The sequence below is a fragment of the Plectropomus leopardus genome, chromosome 1 (genome assembly GCF_026936395.1).
Source record: "Plectropomus leopardus strain MGB_pleo_1.0 chromosome 1, ASM2693639v1, whole genome shotgun sequence".
NCBI classification, from domain to species: domain Eukaryota; kingdom Metazoa; phylum Chordata; class Actinopteri; order Perciformes; family Serranidae; genus Plectropomus; species Plectropomus leopardus.
The window spans coordinates 20213761-20234411 of NC_142176.1; the positions used below are offsets into that span (position 1 = coordinate 20213761).

A 20651-nucleotide genomic window follows, 5' to 3' on the forward strand; every position below is an offset into this window, starting at 1 on the left:
AAAGCATTAACCCCCAGCCTCCTATTGTCAGGATGTGGATCTGACCATCTTCCTGGACGCCAATCCATTAATCCTTGCTGAACCCCAATCCCACAAGCATGAACTCCTTTAGAGCACAACAGCTATATTACTGCTTAGCAATCAGAGTGACCTGCAGTGGAGCATTTCAAATTCCTCCCATTTGCAATAAGACTCTTAAACAGCTCCCCTCTGTGTGGGAGGTGGACTTGCCGTCTGCACTGGACTCACCTGCACATCCATCTTCACCTTTGCACACTTATTTGCACATTTTTCTTTTTTATTGCCCTTTTTAATCTTTTTGGCTTTTTGTTTGTTTGTTCTCTGTACATACTGTACATATCTTTATTATTATTGTTATTTTATTCAATTCTCTTTTATTTTATTATAAGAGAGCACATGTTAAATGCCTTTGCTTTATTTATATATATATATATATATATATATATATATATATATATACACACATGCATTTTCCCTTTTAATCAAATATTTCATTCAGTTGCTGCTCTCTTATTTGCTGCTGCAACCAAAACAGTTTCCCTTACGGGATTAATAAAGTATTTCTATTATATTCTATTCTAAACACAAACAGCTGCTGTTCCTTTTTGTATGTTAATAATCAGCACTGACAGGAGCTGCTTGCTGTTTTACAGTTTTCTCCATAGTATCAGTTGATAGTAAATCAGTGAGATGTACAGCTACATCTCTTCAGTCTGTCATGTTTTCTTTGCAGGTCTAACCTCATGGGAACTAAGTTCACTGTATACGACAGCGGCCTGAACCCCATGAAGAGCACCACCAGCCTTGAAGCTAGCAACCTGCGCCAAGAGCTAGCAGCCATTTGCTATGTGAGTTGTACAAAATACTCTTGAACCCTCATCTATTCTTAGTTTCTTATACATATGAAGGAAAATGTTGAGCAATGAGTTGGCAATAAGACACATGATAATTCAGTGTGATTATACACACAAATTAGGGTTTACTTGGTCAGAGGTAATGTCATTTCTATAATTAGTTAACATGGAAAGATTTACTATCAGCAGAATATAGGAACCAGCAGAAGACCTACTGTACATGCAATTTAATCTGCTTTGATAATACAGCATCCAGGTTGACGTGTCTGGTGGCCTTTGAAATGCACAGTTTCATTTAGAGAGTCTAATTAGATAAAAACATCCATGCAACAACCTGAGGAGTCAGAGCATTGTTATAATCCAGCTGAAATCTAGTTATCTTCTGCACATGCATCAATCCAAACAGACATTTGTACAGGAGAATGGCTTTAACCTTCATGGCAGACACAATAACTTAATATTTGTTTAATACTGATGTAGTCATCAGCTCAACAAAAAATGTAATATTTGTAGACTCCATATGCAATTTAAGCTTTGCAAGTTTGTTGGATGAACATGCTCACAGTGCAGTTTTTTATCGTTTCACTCCAGGAAACCAATGTTTTAGGATTCAAAGGACCTCGCAAAATGAGTGTCATCATTCCTGGAATGAACATGGACCACGAGAGAGTGTCTATTCGCCCACGAAATGTATGTGTTACTTAATTTCTCAATAGCCGTATCTGTCCTGAATGATTCAACCTATTCTAATGCTTCCATTATTGATCTGATGTTCATGTCTGAAGCTGTTTTACTTTGTTCTTCACTACAGGACCATGAGTCACTGCTGGCCAGGTGGCAGAACAAGAGCACAGAGAGTGTGATCGAACTTCACAACAAGACGCCTGTGTGGAACGATGACACACAATCCTATGTGCTCAACTTCCACGGCAGAGTCACTCAGGCCTCTGTCAAGAATTTCCAAATCATTCATGACAATGACCGTGAGTTCTTACATCTAAATTGCCATGTTATATTCTGTTATAGTTTTTAGTATGGAAGCTTAATGCATTCACTGGAGAAAAACATACTGGCAGATGCAGATGCTTACAGCTATCCATAGCCAACAGTGCTATTTGCACCCTGCGAGGAATAGCCAATGTGGCTATTTACACCCAGGTAATGAGAGCATCATAGCAGAACGCAGGTGTCTGTAGCCAAAAATGATATATACACAGTGTGCAATCAGCAGCTTTACACTTTATAAAGACTAAAGATAATGATTCAACTAAGTCTAAAAATACAAAAACAGGCAATGACTGTGACACTGCTGTGTTTAACCCAAATATTACCTTGATCGATTGTGTTGCTTTTCATACTACCTCACCCTACTTCATTGCAGTACATTGTGAGTTTTTTCTATTAAATGAATCACTTTAATCTTCGAGAATATCCCAGACTGGTGAGTACTTGAGCTAACCATGACCTCTTTGTCCTAATCCTAACGGCTTTTGACCCTTAGGGCCACATTGTGATGAGTACCAGCCAATCACAGCATGTAGTGGGATCCATAGTAGGGATTGGTGTATATAGAAGAAGACAAACTTTATTAATTCAAATAGATACGCTGAATTTTTTTTCGGTTTTTCTGAATGAAAGACATTGTTATCTCAGAATTCTGACAAAACAGCTTGTAGGGAAAAAAGTGCTCTTGTTTTTCTGAATTAAGAAGATTATTATCTCATTAGAATTTTATCCGTCTGTATTTTATTACAGAACTCCCTTTGTTAAAAAATATCATTCTTGTTCTCAAATCAATTTTTCTTTTTTCTTTTTTTTAATAGAAACAAAGAAGTGCAGAGTGAGAGAAATTAGTGGTGAAATAAATGCTGTAAATCATAATACACAACAAAATTTTACATTATTGGAGTCATACAACGCAGCTGATGCAATCTTTTATTTCAAGTCCCAAACTCTGCATTAATTCATTCTATAATTTGTTTCATAATAACTACTTTTATTGAATGCTTTGCTCTCAATAATTCAAAATACAAATTAAAGGGGGGCGAGAATATTGTTTCGAAGCAGCCTGTCTAAATTGTCTTTCCTGGTCATTCTCTGCTTTAGCTGACTACATTGTGATGCAGTTTGGCCGTGTGGCAGAGGATGTCTTCACCATGGACTATAACTACCCAATGTGTGCCCTGCAAGCCTTTGCCATTGCCCTCTCCAGCTTTGACAGCAAGTTAGCCTGCGAATAGACCCCAGCCTGAAGTTCAGTGGAGAACTGGTCCATCTGTCCTCTCAACAAGGGCTGTTAATGTATCCCTGGGGCTGGTTTGAGATTTCCAAATCACCCAGTACCAAGGAAGTCCTGCATATTCCAGAATGCTTTATGGGCCTCAAGTTTTGTGTGTATGTGTGTATGTGTTGGGGGGTGGGACTTCGGGAAGGTCTTGGTCAGTGGAAGAAAACAAGCACAAACAGTAATCCACTTTCAAAATCCAATTCATTTGTTTTGATAACTATAGTCATTTTGTACTGTAATGGCATTATGAAAACAAACACTGTTCCTTTAGGTAGTAGTTAGAGAAATTTAACATTTCTTTATCTGTAAATTATAACTAACAATTATACATCTGTAAGTTTTAAAAGCCGACTGGGGTTTATGTAATCTGCCACACAAAACTGTCACACTTTTCCTCAAGCATGACTACTGCTTCAATAGTTACTGCATTTAAACACCATGCACGCCATATATTTATTTTGTTATTTATGTATTTATTACATTTTGTTTGTTGTTACCATTTGCAGCCATTTCAGCAGAATAAGCTCTCTGGAGCTGCAAGCACACAGATTAGCATCACAAGAAGGAATATCTCTCATTTCCACACAAAACAATTAGCAATGTGTGACGTGAAAAGGGCAGAGGCGTGTTACACTGTACCATATACAATATTGTGTCACAGTGTCATGTATGCGAATGTATAGGATGATGGTGCACTTTACTTTGAAGTCTGTAGTGGATGAGATATAGCTGTACATACTTTATTGTGCCTTTGAAGACTAATTCCAGTGTTATGCTTTGGCCATAAAAAGGAGCTGAGCTTGAATTGGTCTTTGCTATTCTCGCTGTCTTCTCATGCATTGGAGATAATTCTCTGTAGCTACTTTGAATTCAGCTGTCTGATGCAGGGGTCATTTAGACTGATTAGATGGCTGGAGTTGCAAAAACCTCCAGAAACCAGTGGCGCCCCCGATACAATTGTTGGCCTCCCCCTGGTGATATAACTGAGAGTCAGTTTTACAATCTGTACTTGCTCTTTCTAGCTCTTTAAATACTTCTTTGAATCCTCTATCAGCATAACTTTTCTTGTGCTGCATTTAGATGCTGTCACAAATATTCAAACCTTCCAATCCTAGGCAAATTGGTTTGCTTTCTTTTGAAAATGTGAAAGACACTTATTAGATTTGGATTTTTTTTTTTTTACGCTATATTTATAATTGTCACAATTATATATTTAAAAGTATTTTACCAGATTAGTATTATTTTAAAACACCATTTCAAGGTAATGTCCTTGTTTGTCTTTATGATTATTCACATTTTTTCTTTGATTTTCTTTTTTCTCTAATTTTTAAGTAACTTTTCTTCTGAAGTTGCTTATGGCCTTTTTCCAATGTTTTTCAAAGAACCAAAGCCAATTTTCTGTTTTTTAAGGGGTAAACTAGAGTAGAGCTAGCAGTATCTTGAAACTAGACAAATTTTGGCATTCATTGGTACCAACTAAGACAGCACAGCTTGTTGGAAAGGGGGATTAAATAATCCAGAATTAGGCAAAATTTTGGTTAGAGAACAACTGACATGGTCCTTTTTAAAGGGGCCCCTTGAACTCTCACCTTTAAGGTATTTGAATTTAACTGGGTTTCTCTCTGTACCCACAAGTCTTCCCTAAACTGTAGAAGGCTTGTTCCCACTAAATGTTTTGTTCCCTACTATCAATGTACTCCTTCAAATTAGAGCTGCAAATTTGTCTTTTTATGGAAAGGACGACCAGCCTATATAAAGAACAGTGAATCCCCTAATACATATAACACATAACACAATAAAACAGGACTGTTGTGGAACGAAAATGTTAACTGTACTTGTATTAGTGCATCCTCATTAGATAATTAGTAATATTAACTTTAAAATAAGAAACCAAAGTGTAAAAGAATGTGTTTCCTTAAGTCTCCATATTAACACACTTATAGATAGATAGCCTAACTGCATAATTGAACTCCTGAAATTTTACTCTGGCTTTTGGATTTGGTGTGCCACCCAAAGATTTCCAAAATATTTTGGGGGCGCCACTTACAGAAACCTCCAAATCATTGGACAACATTTTAGTGATTGTCCAGATATATTTAAATCAAATTCAGGGCCAAGAACACGTAACACTAAGAAGGCGAGTAATTATTTACACTGACCCGTAAATCTGGAAGCGGAATAAATATTCACAGCACTCAGGCTTGTGCTCATATCTTCTGATGTCTCCTACCTGGAAAAAAAACTGAACTCAAATTGATGTACTGCCATCAAACAAACAGGAACAGTGTAAGTCTGCCATAGCTTAAACATTGCATATTTCATTTTTTGCTCTTTACATCTTAAATTAGTTTTTATGCTCATCTGAGATGAAGTTTGGTACATTCCTCCTCTCTGACCGGCAGTAAGTTTCTATATCATGTGGTTTATTGCTGTTCACATTTCTACTCAAAATATTATTGCTCTTGCTTCTTCTGGGGCAGTGTTCTTTCTCAAATATATGACAGTATTTTGTATTTTATGACCATTAAAAAATGCTGAATGAAGGCAAAGAACAATCTCTGATACCGCTATTGTTACTGTGGGTTATGAGGAAATCTTTATCAAATGTGCTATTCTTGTACTCAATTGTGTTCTAACTATTTTAAATTTCTATTTTAAAATTGTTGATACTCTTGCTGTAAAGTCTGCTTTTCATACATGTGTCCAGGAACCAAAGGTTCTTTCACTTTCTGTTTTTAGTGCTCTCGTTGTAATGTACAGTAAATGGTGTACAATTTACTGTGGTGGTATAGACACAGTCTTTTGTTCATGGAAAAAAATAAAACTTCAGTAAGTCAAAATATATGTTCCTAACCCTACTCTTTTCAATGACATGTTCGCCAGTTTGACAGTCTTCTATCCTTTGTTCTCATTTCAAAACGAGGTAACAGTGAACCTGCTTTTGCAAATAACATCTAGTCAAAGACAATTGGTACCTGCCCCCCTCTTCTGAGCTACAGTATAGCTGTGGTTCCTTACTGTGCCGGTTAATTTAACACTCAAAGTAATACTGAAATATAGTTGAGATGTATTAGTTAGTTTTTTCAGTCATTTAGATCTTTTACACAGAGGACAGTTAAAAGCAGAATTATAGATTCGAGTCAAATGAAATGGACTCGACCCAGACTCGATTAACAAATTTAATGACTTTAGAGTCAACCTGAAAAAATCAGAACAGACTTGCAACTCAACTTGCACTCTCACACCAGTGACCCATGACTTCAGTTGGACTTGAGCCTTTTGACTCGGAAGTATTTGATGTCTTCCTTCAAGCTCAAAGATTAAAAAGTATGTTATTTGAAAAGTGTGCCACGAATAAGCTAACTTAAATGTTATTAATTCCCAAGAAGTTGACACTTTGTTCCCCAAATCCACTTTGTTAGAACCTGCCTGACAGCATCCTGTCAAGTTGCAGGAGAGAACCATGAAGAACTAAAGTAATGTAAGTGCCAGCTGGACAAAACTATACCCAAAACAATTTTGTTTATGTGCAAAAAAATATGTGGTGATTAAAGTCAATATGAAAAACATATGTGTCAAATATAACAGATGAAATAAAGGCACATTTAAAAAAGCATTGATGTTTTTTGTAAATTTTAAATTGGCATAACATAAGCACTGGAAACTTATTTGAACATAGGAGTTGACAGTCTGGACTTGAAATAAAAGACTTGAGACTGCCGTGACTTGAAAAAATATGACTTGGTCCGACCTCAGGTTAAAAGCCTACATGATGCATGAAAGAGAAAAATATGAATACACACATAAATACATTATTTGAGGTTGAGATATAATGCAGTCTTTTATTATGAGTCTGGATTTTTACAAAAGGAACAATGTACCTACTAGCTAATACTATAGGAGTGGTGCTTTGGTGTGCAAACAAACGTCCTTCACTAGCACTCTCAACACAGAACAGGCCCAACTTCACAGAGATGGATAGGAAAAAGACAAATGTTAAATCGTGTTGTGGCTGGTTAAAGCTACATTTTGCTTCATTTGTTGTGGCGTTTAGTTTCTGACTTTCTTTCTCTCCTGCTGCTGATTGTTTTGTCTGCTTTGCATTTTTGTATGATCAGAGAGACAGCTCTGACCATGGGGGTTTTTCCTTGATCCTACCATGACATCCACTAATCAATATCTCTATTCCTCTGAGACTGAGATTCCACTTCAAACTCACTCACCCTTTTTGTGTCTACCCCCGATTATCTACAATTTGTGTTTTTTTCCAAAGCTGCTTTGGCATACTAGACCAGAAGATGTGCTAGTCTTTGATATTTTATTGTTCTCTGCTCACACATGTTGATACACATTCATGAAACACTGCTCATCTTCGAAAAAAAGAATGCCAATAAGTGTTAAATACTATATATATATATATATATATATGTGTGTGTGTGTGTGTGTGTGTGTGTGTGTGTGTGTGTGTGTGTATGTATATATATATGTAGATGATCCTCGCAAATGTCTCAGTAATAATAGTAATTTTTTACATTTAAAACATGTGTAAGTGTAAATAATAATATTAATAATGGCTTTGTATGTTCAGGTGTGCCTGCAAGTCAGCATGCACAGTGCCAGGGCTTTGACCAAAAACAACTCAATGATTGCAGCCATTGGTAGCAGCTACATCTGTGCATGACAAGACAAAATATACACAGTGAGAAAGGTCTTTTGGTCAGAGGGACATGTTTGATGACAGCTGAACTCTGAGGCTGCTGAGAGTGATGTGTGCGACCACTGCTAAAAACCATTTAAGTTCAACTAAGGAACATCAAATGTTAAACCATTTTCCCATAAACTGTCCTAACTGTAACAAATATGTCTGTTTTGCTTCATGTCGATTGTAACAATCATTTAACATTACCTCCCAATTCTACTGAAAGACTGAGGCTGTTTTCCTACTGTTATAATGTCATTATTTTTGTCTGACACTTGACAGGTATAATATTTTTTTGTTTTCTCCAGTAATATTGAAAGGCTTCATTGCCTTTGAGATAGTTCACAGCTGCCTGACCACTGGAGTTAGACCCTGGCCCTTAAACTGCAGCAGCTCGCTGCTCTTAAACAGTTGGATTGAGTGCAAAGGATGGATCGCCCTACAGGGTGTAATAAAGTGTAGCTTAATCTCATCAATCACTTGAGGCATCAATGTGAAAAGCAGCTACTGACTTAATGTTGGCTGAACACGAAGTCAAAGTTGTACAGCTTTCTCACTGCACCCTTTTCATTTTACGGCACTCATCTGTATAAATCTCACATATTTTGTATACTTGCACGTGCTTTGCTGACATTTACCACAGCTACTAACTTGCAAAAGCCTTCTCCATCACAGCCTCCTGCTTCTCTTTTTGTATGCACCATGCCCTGTATTTATTTTTATGATGGTAATTGCTCCGAGATATAAGCTGTGCTCCCTGGGTGTTATTTATCATCTCGTTGTGTATTCTAGGCTGTTATGCTACATTAGCACAACAGGGAGTTTTACTAAGAGTAGAACTGTAGGGGACCAGCAGGTGGAGCCAGATATTGCATGACCGTGTAAGGTACTGCACACTCATCAACTACCACTGATGTGACACATTTTTGATATTACAGTAATAACAAAAGTGTCTTGTGAAAGAAAATTGGAGTGATGATAAATGTTGCAAACATTCTCTGGGTAGACGACATAATTTCAAAACTGCAAAGCCTCTGTTGATTTAAAAACAAGCAAATTAGCAGTCCCTAAGATTATAATAATCTTCCAGTCTTTTAAAGCTTCCTCACACCCACACAGGTGTAGCTAATGAATCTGACTGATAGAAGCTGAGCTATGAAGGGAATTAACCAAAAACAATCCAGGTGTCAAAGGGTTAATAGAGTGAAAGGAGACTATTACTTGTATGAAAATATTGCTTCAGAGCAGCATTGCATGTCTCTATTTAGCTTGTGTCCTATATTTTACACATATAAGGGATCAGCAAAAAACAAAGTAAAATGCTGAGGAACATTAAGTCCCCTCTATGTTTAAAAACTCATTTTAGGTGAAGGACAAGTCTTTTATGTCTCCCTCCTGTTCCGCATCCTCAGCCCACTCGCCCCGACATCTTTGGGCATGTCTGCATGGATAGGACCGTCACCCTCTACAGTCACTAACAAATACTCTTCTTTATCCTCCTCAGCTTCCTCCTCCGGGTTTGGACAGCCCTCGCAGCTGAACAGCAGGCTCTCTGCCTCCATCACAGGATCATCTTCATCGGCCTCCTCTTCCACCTCTGTCCCCTCGTCCTCTTCCACCTCTGTACCCTCATCTTCTTCCTCCCCCTCATCTTCCCTCTCTTCCTCCCTCTCCTCCTCATACGTATCCTCTTTAGGGTAGTGGAACACATCTTTGTGATCACTAAAACTGATTTGCTTCTTCCCTCCGCTGAGACACTGTAGCTCTTTGCTAACCTCCAAACCAAGTCTCTCCTGCTTTCTTTCTGCAGCGGGCTCTGACGAAGGAAGACTGAGCAACAACCTTTTTTCTGCTTCCACTTCCACTTCCTCCTCCTCCTCCTCCTCTTCCTCTTCCTCTTCCTCTTCCTCGTCCTCGTCCTCGTCCTCGTCCTCCTCTATCTCTTCCTCCACTTCTTCCTCTTTATCTTTCTCCTCCTCTCCATTGTCCTCCTCCTCTTCTGCCTCTTCATCCACCTCTTCCACTATGGATAGTTTCCTTGCTGTAATCTCTTCTTCCTCATGTTCCATCCTCTCTGCCAGGGCCTCGGCAGTGGGTTGTTGGGAGGGTTCCTCCAGCGTAAAGATGTCAAATCCACGTCTTTTATACGGCTCATCATACTCTGGGTAGGTCTCCTCTGGGTAACCTGCATTGGTGTGCAAAAAGACACACGTATTTGATTGCTCCAGAGACAAAAACCGCTGCAATTCGTTGGATTTTGTAAAATGATGTGAGGACCATGGAGCTTCAGATTTAGGCATTTACCTTCCCAGTCTACGCAGTAGGGGACCTCCTCAGCCTCCATCTCTGGGGAAGCTGCCTCCAAGCGGCCCTCTTGCATCAGCAGCGTGATCTGTCGAAGTTGCTTCAGTAATTTCTCCTCCTTCTTTGATGTTGAAGATTTACTCTTCCTCCTTCTGCCACTAGAGAGCAGCACAGATAATGAAACAAAGTGATGCTGCAATGGTGCATCACCTTATGGCAGTGAGGTAAAGGAATCCCAGTTTCATTCTTGTTATATTCAACTGCAATATATTTCCACTCTCGTCTGCTGACTTTCCTTTGAGTCTTGATTTTCTGATTGTTCTTAATTTCTAAAAGCCCTGAGTGAGTACTGAGTGAAAGGCCCAGATTGAAGTGTTTTCAAGGAATTGCCACACATATCATTTGTCACATTATTAAGTCTTTGAGTCTCTTTATTATATTTGTTTGCTATACAGAAAGATTTAGCAATGGTATGTCCAAATGTGACAACTATTCTCCAGCCAGCCAGCAACTAGAAAATTTTGCCTTTCTTAAAACATTTACATCTATACATCAATTTCTATTCATGCAATTTTATAACCAAAGGACTTTTAAATAAAGTCGTAGCAGTAGCTTTTAAGTAAAATATGCAGATGATCGTTTCACCTTTGAATGATTTTCCCTTTTAATTTTTTGCCCTTTCAATTCCATCCCAGGCCTATGCTGATTTATCCCAGCATGAAGTAATTTTTCTCACTGCTATGGGCAGTGAAAGGCAGCATGTTAAATGAAAAAATAAGTCTTACCTCCCAGAACCACGAGACTTTCCAGAGACAATCCTCTCCATCATCGCTTCTGTTCGCAGAAGTCTCTCCTGAAGCCTTATAAGCTCGTCATCGGTTGCTACAAGATTTACAAGCGAAAATATTATTTTAACATCAAAATATAATGTGTGTGGTTGATTTGTACTGCACCACAGGCAGATGTCATTTACATACCTTTTTGTGTTACTGTAGTTTTGATTGTTGTATCACTAAAGAACTTAATGCACTAACTAATAATTATTTGTTAAGACAAAGCAAAATGATAACATATTGTCTATGAACAATTCACATTACAAGTAGTTTTTGGTATTACTATAAAAAGCAAGCAATTACTGAGGGTACTTACTAATCTTACGCTCCATGTTTGCCTTGGTTACTGTGGTGTACATTCCTGATTTATTAGTCTTTCCCTTACATGTCAGCTGTGAAAATAAAAATGATTGTGATTACTGTAATAGAGCATACCAATAACCATAAGTATCTTTTAACTAACTGAATATACCATAAATGGGAAGTAAATGCACCATCACTATTGTCACAGATATCACTATGATTTTTCTCATTGTGATGCCACATGACATACAATATAATGCTGTATATAATGGTGTGGTGTAAAACTGTATGATAACACTTAATATCCATATATGGGTCTCTGCAAAATGTATTGTGTTTTATATTTAAACAACCTGTCTACCAAGCAGGCCAGTCACATTAATTACCTTATAGATTATATAGAAGATGTAAAGAAGTATCCCAAAGCCATATATGGGTATCACTTGAGCCATCAGGTTATATTTTTTGCCTCGTCCGATGCCTTTTACTTTGGCCATGGCCTCAGCATTGTGTGTCATAGAGTATGAAGGGTCCACAGCCCACTGATCTGGGTCCTCTGGCAGAGACAGCTGGTTCATCACAGGAGGGTAGAACCCAGGTCCAACTGGAGGAGACAAAAATCTATCGATCAGTAATTAGAGCAAATATATCCCTAGTGAAAAAAAACCCTGCTTGACCAGTTGAAAATGTTGATTTATCAGCTTATTTTATTTTATTTTGATTTTCATTTATTTTTGCACAGCTTTACAGACTGGTCACACCAGCATGTACGGCTAAACCATCAAGCACCAGCAAGAACTGGGTCAGGACCATCTAAGACCATCCTCCATCACCTAAAACCAACTAAAACCAGCTGCCAACATGAGCTGGTTTTTAGTTGTTGTTTTTTTCAACAGGAATCCTGCAAATATCTTACTGTGATCGCTTTCTTAACCAAAGTTAGGCCTACAGTTTTTTCTCACTTAAAAAAAATAACCATGCACATAGCAGTACAGGCTATATGTCTACTTTTAGAGCTGTTTATCTGTTTATTTTCTTTTGTATTAACTTTTGGTGTAGTACACTCTCTGTACACTGGGTGGCAGTAACTAAAATGAGACTACATACAATACAGGAAGGTGTGGTATTTTTTCTTCTTCTTTTGGACGAAATGGTGTCTTCAGGTGACCCGATGATAACTTATATTTGTTTGAGCAACCGAGCTGTGGGACTGAGGACGCTCAGTCCCACGCTTTAAGACTTTGACTGAAGGTTTTGGTTTGCATGTAACAGCTGATACGTAGCTTCACGTGCCAATTGAGTGAGCTCGCGACATGCTGCACCAGTGACTTAATGAAAAGCGTCAATATGCGGACACAAAACTTGCCTCCATTAAGTTTATAACTGTTGTCACGCTTATCGCGGAGACCTCCGACTGTGATTTTTTTTTTTGTACTGCGGGACACCGACCCGTCAGGACCGGGTCCAGCTCCGCCGTGGGTTTTGGGTTCAGTCGGACCGGAGAGGACGCCGCTCAACATGGATACAGACCGGTGAGTAGTTTTACCAGGCAGTATGACCATTTGACTTTGCGTGTACGTGTTTTCGGGCTTTAATCCGTGCTGTGTTGCCGAAAGGAAATAAAACTTTGACGTTTGCAGTTTAGCGTACCTGCCGAAGCTTGAGCTAACACTAGAGCTAACGATTTGTAGGTATGGCATTAAGCTGTCATGACTTACGGGGAAACCAAATCATACAGGCAAAAGCAGCTTGTTAAACTAACTAGAAAGGCACTTTGTGAGCTACTGGAAAAGCTAAGGCGGATTAAACAAAGCCTGTAGTCTAAGAAAATTTGTGGAAGAGTCCACGCCAGAAAAAGATTGTGAACCTGAGTTAAAGAGCACTTTAGCTAAGTGTTGTTTTGGGTGATGAAGCCCCTGCTGAAAAAGCCTAAGACTGGGGGTAAATTTGACACACACTGTGTGTGTCCTGTGTTTTACATCCAGCAGCTGGTTGGACAGTTAATGCTGAAAATTTACAGACATAGTTATTGTTTTGTTTTATGAAATGTGCCTGAATGCAGACTGTTCCCCAGGTGTGTGCGTATTTGGACACTGGAGTGTGGCTCAGGCCCCACATTCCTGTCTGAACCAAAGTAACTGAGCCCAAGAGGTTCATTTTACTTCTTTCAATCACTAACAAAAACAAGTAGTAAGGAAAATAAATAAGACACCTGGCTAATCATATACCGTAGCTGGTCGATAGATTGTAGCAGACTGACAGCGCCGTGACAGAGACAGACAAACAGCAGAGATCTCAGCGTCAGAGTGCCTGAACAGTAAAATGTTCAGTGGTGGGAGGTTACTTCTTCAGACTTTTACAGTTGACATCACAAGTTGAAATCATTGACAGAAAATAAAATAAGGTCATTGATGATAATCTCCTGGAGGACGATGTGTCGAGCATTACAGCAGACAAAGCTCAGGCAGCAGGAAAAGCAGCAAATCCACAGTTTCTGCACAGACAAAAGCAGACCAGGGATGCCCAAACTTTTTGAATGGTGGCCAGATTAGATTATGTGGAAAAAACCTGGGGGTCAACTGATTCTTGCATTAAATGGGTTATTTTAAGTATTCAACTTTCCACTTCTAATCAAAGCGTCGGCCTTTACTGTCGACTTCACGTCTCTTTGCTGTAGCCATGTTTGCTGTAGCAGGAAATGTCTGTTGGTAGATAACCAGCCCGTGGCAAAGGAGTATTCCTCTTTCAGGAAACTCATTAAGGCTCAAAACAGAGCCAACATCAATGCAAAACGATCCTTTCTCACACGGCATGCGTCCCAGGGAAACAACTTAAAATTAAACCCACCCAAGATCCTTACATAAGTCTAATGCTCATGAAACAACACAATATGCTTTCTCTGTGTCCTATGTGCAATGATCACTGGGTTTCACGCAACCTATGCAACCACAAACTAAAGAGGAAGCATTTGGAGGATTTGCATAATGCAAAGACAGAATGAGATTACAGCAGCTCTTGTTTAACAGCAATGCGCACTGTCTTCACCAGCTAGAGACATTTCAGTGTGAATCCTCTTGAATACATTTGAGCATGGTGTGGAAGGAAGCCCCGACATGAACACCGTTGCTGCTGCGCACACAGAGGGAAGCTTTGGCATGGCCTGCAGATGCCTATGTTTGCATTTGCACATTTTATCATGAGTGTCTTGCCACGAGGGACTCGGACTTGGTCTTGACATGGAGTCACAAGTTCACCGACGCCAATGAATACTCTGTTTTGTGAGGATTTGTAATTATATTTTGGTCTGCCAGTTCCCAGACAGAGTTTTACTGTACGAAACAGTGAAGAATAAATACCCCAAATGTTATCTGTGAGGGAGTGAGAATTCACAGAAACATGTTGTTTTAGATTTGTTGTTGAACAACATAAAATGTGTGGTTATTGATTTTCTTTGATAAGCATCACTGTGGTCATAGGTTTTTGATGGCTGAGTAGAGTTACTTTGTGTTGTTAACATTTGATTATAATTTCTATTATATACATGTTTTTAACTGTGTCTAAAGCTCAGCTTGATTTTTGTGTGGCAGTGAGCATATTTCTTTGAACTGAACCAGCTTTCACACATTGAATTTAGAGCAAATTTGAGTTATTTCTAACCTCTGATAACATATGTAAAACTGATACAATGAAACTGTAATTGTCCTCCTAAAAAGAGAGAAAGAAATAAAACCTTCTCTTTATGAGGATTTTTTTAAAGACTAAAGCTATCTGTTTATTCTGAATAAGACACTAATCAGATGTATGGATGGAGGCTTGACAATTTACTGTTTGAGAAGAGTGATCAGAATAGCCCTGTTCACTTCCAGCTTTACATCAGATGTATAAACAAATGCAGCACAGATATGAAGTGTAAATTAGCAATAAAGTAAAAATAGTTTTCACAACTTATATGAAGGCTTAAAATTTAGTAGACACATATTAAAATAGTATAGGCATAAACTTATTGAGCATGTGCAAATATTTAGAAATACAGTACACATTTTAAAATGTTAGCAAATATTCTGTACATGTTCTTCGAAATGTGAAATGCAGGTTTTTCTATCTTTTTTTCTCCTTCCATTGTGTAACGTTATGGTGAACATGAGTGCACTATAATGGGGCCTTGAGCCTGGCGCACTCTGTATAGTCAAAGTAACAGCTGGCAGTAAAAACAGCAACAGCAGCAGCAACAGAAAAAAAGACATCAGAGATGGAGCGGGGATGGAGATGGATAGATGAATGATGATCTGATAAGCCGCCTTACCCTCAGGCCGACCCATCTCCTTTTTCCCTTTGGGTAAAAGCATTCTGGGCAGGAAGAGAGAAACACAGAGAACAGAGCATGATATAAGAGTAACCTTCTGGCAAGTTGTTATAGACATTTTGTCTCACAAAATGACAGCCATGCGTTTATTTCACTCCAACAGAAAAGCTACTATCCACAGATGTCATCTCTCTTCTGGTGACGTTCCTGCCCAGATTAAACCAGATTAGAACAGCTGCCTTCAAGTGCTGTTGGAAATATTGACTACAAATCCCCAGAGGGAATCCACTGGCCTAGTACACGCATTATTATTATTATTTTTATTTTTATTATTATTATTATTATCAACTGCACTTTCAGATAGATTTGGCTGCACAACTATAATTATAATTATAATGTTTTTGTTAAATGCATGGGAGCCAAACACTCTAGAAAAGAAACTCCCTTTTTCCGAATTCCTTGTGTTGAACTGTGTCTTTCTGAAGTTACCAATGCCCTATGTGAGCCATGGTTCTACATCATTAATTTTGTCCCAAACGGAAAATAAAAACCAATGCTTTCAATTTTGATTAAATCTAAAAAATAGTTTGATGGCATTATGGAGTTTATTTACATTTTTCAAAATGTATGGCCTTTATTTGTTTGTTTTGTCATAATCCAGGGTAATTTCTGCAACAAGCCGAAGCTGTGAAATGAGCCAGTGCGCTGGATTGAATGAAGTCATGGATACCTTTGCCCGGAGATTAGTGAGGAGAAACCACCTGTTTTAAGGTAAGGCAGCGCACTGTGTTACTGTGTGGGTGGTTAAATAAGAAGTGTTTGTCAGGCAGATCAATGCTTTACTGATAGATGTGTGAGGCAATGTGTGTGGCTTCATGACAGCTCTCAGTCACCCAGTTGTAAATCAGGTTTGATAAAAGTGGCAGACTGATGGCTTTGGATGGAAAGTGCATCAGAGAGAAAAAAAAACCCAAGCACAGACGTATCAGTCTTGTGATATTGATCTGGTAAATGCTCTGGGTTTATGTTGTTACTTCTACTAGCTGACATTTCTCTGTCATGTTGTGGCGTGCCATAAAGAGGTAGTGAAAAAGTGCAAGATCATTGTTTTTTGCTGTGTAATTGCATTTCTAAATGCCAAAACTAAGTTTACTGAAGATGCCAAAGATGAGCCATCATGACATTGTTACGAACCAGGGCTTGCCAAAACTGAAAATATGGTTGTCATTTTAGTCACTTAATATTTTGAGTACTTCATAGTTAGCTTTACACTGAAAATGTGAGCTAGAAGACTGTTTTAAAGTTTTATTACAGTAACTAGATGAAGTTCCCTGTAGTTTGTGCTTTATCTGACACTTAATGTATATGCATGATCTGCAACATAACATACCATCCAGTTCAAAGATGCATGGATACTTTGTCCCCCAAAACTTTACAAATTTCCTCTTGTTTTGTTCAAGTTCATCTGGTTCTTTGTCGGTTAAATTAATTTGCACATTCATTTGTGATGTGGGCGGGTCAGTCGAACCGCGAACGTGATTTGCTTGGCCATTGTCTCTAAGATTCATAATTCATAATCAAATGCAGCATTGTCACATGTAATGTTGTCTGGTTCTGACTGTAACAGCAATATTTAAATATCACTGATGAAACAAATACTACAAGTCTATTTATTTTGCCACTGCCAGCCATTGGCGTGTTTTGGTCCAGGATACATGCACCCGTTTATCCTAACAGTACTTCCTAACATTAAGAGGGTGAGGCACTTACAGTGAAGTTTAGTCTTAGATTACACCCCTGATAAAGACGTCTTTCAGTGCATTTCTTTGTTTTAAGGCAAACTAGCTTGGTGATGATGGATTTTAAAATAGACGGGCCATGGCCATGAGTTTTTTTTAAGGATTCAGTAATTACTGCCAAGCAATGGCCTTGAATAAACAGCTTGCATTTACAAAGTGAATATTTACGATAAGCACTTGAAAGCAACACATTACCTACTAACCCGTCCAGTGTGCGGACCCTCTGGTGTGTGTTTCATATCAAAGAGCAGCAGATGGCAGTGCAGGCTCAGGTACGACATGTGGAGGACAGGAGATCATCCACTCAAAGTCCCAACAGTAACTTACAGTGTGGTTTATGTTGTTTAATAGGTTTGTCTTAAATGGTAGGATCTAGTGATTAAGGAGAGGGTTTCTCTCTTCCCAAAACCATGTACAGTTTTTATAGCTCACTAGAGATGGTGCAGACACATTTTGTTAGCCTTAAAAAGTTATCACTTCACCATCACCATTTGGACCTTGTGGGCCTCAATATCAGGAGTGATGTAATAATTTTGTTTTATCATAAGTTATGTTGTTACTTAATTAGTAAATTATTTCATTTTGAACTAAACTGACCACAATGTGGACAGTGGAGAATTTTCTAAATTGAAAGCAAAGCACTGATAGTTAGTTGAGGACAAAGATTAAGAGCAGAAAATTAATGAACCATGCGATATAGATGCATATATCAAAATTATTAGAAAATATGAAGGAAATGTTGTAAAAATAATATGCACAAATAGGCTATACAGTCAGTGTTGTATTCACATATTAGGCTGTAATAGTCCCATTTCCTGCTGTGATAGTCAGGATTCTTCTGCTGCCACAAGTCATTTGTGATAGTAAGTTTTGAAATTAGATAAAAAGCAAGGCTATTGTTTTATTTTAAATGTTTAATTTACACACACATAAAAAAAATAAAAATAAAATAAATATAAATATATAATTCCAAAGCTTTCTGGCAAATCTGTATCCATGTATTTAACTTTAAAATAAAGGCCACTTAGCTAGCTAATGTTACAGCTCGGCCGAAGAGGACGCCATAAATGTTTACATCTTGCGTATGGTCATGAGCCATACCTCTTGACATGTCCATAAGTACATTTATGCTTCCTCCTGCACAGTCATACTGTTGGTGGTTGTAGTTGAGCGGAAAGAAAATAGTTCCAACATCCACCTTTTCACAGCAAGGTCTGTGAGTTATCTTGAGTAACCGGGTCATGATTTCTATAAGAGACACATTGCTGTTAAGTTTTCAAATGTATTTTTTGGCTCTTTGAGCACCACAAGCTCAGTGACATCTAGTTCTGTAATATTGGAGAGAAGGCAGACATCTCTATGGCTTATTTCTCCAACGCTCTGCAACACACACACACACCAGACTGACAAATAGCACAGCAGGCAAGAGGAGTTATATCTAGTTTTGATTTTGGGGTGAACTGTTCTTTTCAGCTCAAACCTGACAAAAGTCAAGGAGGTAGGGGTGCTTGGTGGATCAGTGGTTAGAGTGGGCGCCCCATGTATCGAGGCTGTGTCCTCGCCGCAGTGGCTGCGGGTTTGATTTTGGCCTCGGCCCTTAGCTGCATGTCACCCCTTCTCTCTCTCCCCTTTCACACTTGTGCTGTCCTATCAATTAAAGGCAACCCCCCCCCCCTCCAAAAAAAAAAAAAAAAAGGTCAAGGAGGTAGGACCTAGAGGACTAATTAGAAAAAAGACCATGGAGGGATCAGTGTGTTAAAGCTTAAGGAATACCCAGTTGGTTCATGGGTCAGATGTATAATTGATGGTATACATGTGATCAAAGATTACTTAGGTGTAATGACTTGTTAGAGGAATACAATTCATCTGACATTTTTATCTATGTATTGTACATTACCATATATACACAGATGTCAACATGGTTACTACATGCAAGCTGTAATCAGGCAACAATCAGTATCAGCCATTGTGCACTTAACAAGGCAAAAGAAAAAAACATCAAACACTGCTAAAATGGCGAGGAACAGATTCAGAGAGATTTTAGGCATATGTTTTAAAAGGTTGCTAAAGGCTGAAGTTATGTGGAGCAATACAAATGGATACTTGAAGCTGTTTATAGTTAACGTAGCAAAAGAGTTGTCTGAATGAAACATCACAACATTTTTACAGCCCTGTCAGAATGTCCTTTGAAGACATTGTGATTTGGTTAGGGTCATAAATCCTACCTTACAGTTCAGCTGGGCTTGTATGTGTTTAGGCTTACCTACATCCCTGGGGTTAACTGCATACACTTCTTCAATTTTAACATCCACAGAACATTGACTTGCAGTACAGATTATGGTCAATTTTATGGATGGTCATTGGTTTCTGATACCATTTGGTGGTTTTCTTCACAGCATCACTTCTCTCCTTTATTGATAGCAGCTATAGCATGTCTTTGGTCCTACTGATGACACAATAGTAATATTGCAAAACTGAAATGTATATTATTTTGTTGCTTAATCAATCTTGGCAATCTTATAGTTTTGGTTAATCTAGAGTTTATTAATTTTAATAAGCTAGTTTAAACTAGCTCAAGCCATTGCAACACTCTACTTTAACTTTCAGTGTATAGATAGACCATGTACAAAAAATGCTGACAGCTGCGTTCTTGGTTACTAAGAGCAGCGAGCATGGGAATAAATTTCAATATATTTCCTCCTTGTTCCCTGATAATCTAAAGAAGACGCTAAATGTGTCTCTTGTCGCTTTTTAAATATAAAGCCGCTTAGAGGGTCCGAAAAGCCGCTAAATAGCGATAAAGTCGGCACATTAGTAGTAGTAGTAGTCTTCTCCTATTACCCTGTTTGAGATTGTCTTGTTCATTTGTTTTTGGACATGGAAATGTTGTTTTATTGCACAGCATCCACAACAGTGTCCCCTACAATATGAAAGTAAAAACACTGATTGATGGAAAATCTCGTCAATGGTGGGGAAAGAATTAATAGAGATGTTGTCATTGAAAGGGCTGTGCATCATTTAAAAATGTACAATCACCAGTACCCTTAAAATGATACAGAAATGGATATAGTACCTCATCTGATACCAATAATGTCAATAAAGTGTTGATTGTTTGGTGGCATCTCAGCATGCTGAATTGCCAACTCCGACTTAACCACCCACCGCTGACTGTATGGGTTGTAGCTGCTACTGCAGGAATGTGAGCCCTATGTTTAGGACAGTTGTACGAATCCACCTGGCTCCACACA

General features: G+C 38.4%; 2 protein-coding genes and 1 long non-coding RNA gene across 8 annotated transcripts in view; 2 read left to right on the top strand and 1 right to left on the bottom strand.

Annotated features, from left to right (window-relative positions):
- The window catches only part of tub (TUB bipartite transcription factor), a 67061-nt gene extending 60465 nt beyond the window's left edge, over nucleotides 1–6596 (top strand). For all 5 annotated transcript variants that reach the window (XM_088077298.1, XM_088077293.1, XM_042488155.2 and 2 more), the window contains 4 exons: nucleotides 755–869; nucleotides 1467–1565; nucleotides 1687–1858; nucleotides 2982–6596. In XM_088077298.1, the coding sequence (XP_087933424.1) occupies nucleotides 755–869; nucleotides 1467–1565; nucleotides 1687–1858; nucleotides 2982–3115 (520 nt within the window). In that variant the 3' untranslated portion in view covers nucleotides 3116–6596. The remainder of the gene's footprint in view (nucleotides 1–754; nucleotides 870–1466; nucleotides 1566–1686; nucleotides 1859–2981) is intronic.
- A 598-nt stretch (nucleotides 6597–7194) lies between these two features.
- Nucleotides 7195–15780, bottom strand: ric3a (RIC3 acetylcholine receptor chaperone a). Its single transcript, XM_042485507.2, has 6 exons — nucleotides 15605–15780; nucleotides 11688–11905; nucleotides 11315–11390; nucleotides 10951–11047; nucleotides 10166–10323; nucleotides 7195–10046 (listed from the first exon to the last, which is right to left on the bottom strand). The coding sequence occupies exons 1-6, from the start codon at nucleotides 15720–15722 to the stop codon at nucleotides 9244–9246; spliced, it is 1470 nt and encodes a 489-aa protein (XP_042341441.2). The 5' UTR covers nucleotides 15723–15780; the 3' UTR covers nucleotides 7195–9243.
- The window catches only part of LOC148190404 (uncharacterized), a 215390-nt gene continuing 206708 nt past the window's right edge, over nucleotides 11970–20651 (top strand). The window contains exons 1-2 of one of the 2 annotated variants that reach the window (XR_015776558.1): nucleotides 11970–12833; nucleotides 16266–16375. This is a non-coding gene — a long non-coding RNA (uncharacterized LOC148190404). The remainder of the gene's footprint in view (nucleotides 12834–16265; nucleotides 16376–20651) is intronic. The other variant, XR_015776557.1, reaches the window with a different exon arrangement.

Excerpts from the sequence above, each read along its gene's own strand:
- ric3a (XM_042485507.2), bottom strand. The coding sequence starts at position 15,722 with ATGTCTATAACAACTTGCCAGAAGGTTACTCTTATATCATGCTCTGTT. Across the intron at positions 11,048-11,314 it reads AAACATGGAGCGTAAGATTA|CAACCGATGACGAGCTTATA; the intron begins GTAAGTACCCTC and ends TAAATCTTGTAG. Across the intron at positions 10,047-10,165 it reads CTACTGCGTAGACTGGGAAG|GTTACCCAGAGGAGACCTAC; the intron begins GTAAATGCCTAA and ends ACACCAATGCAG.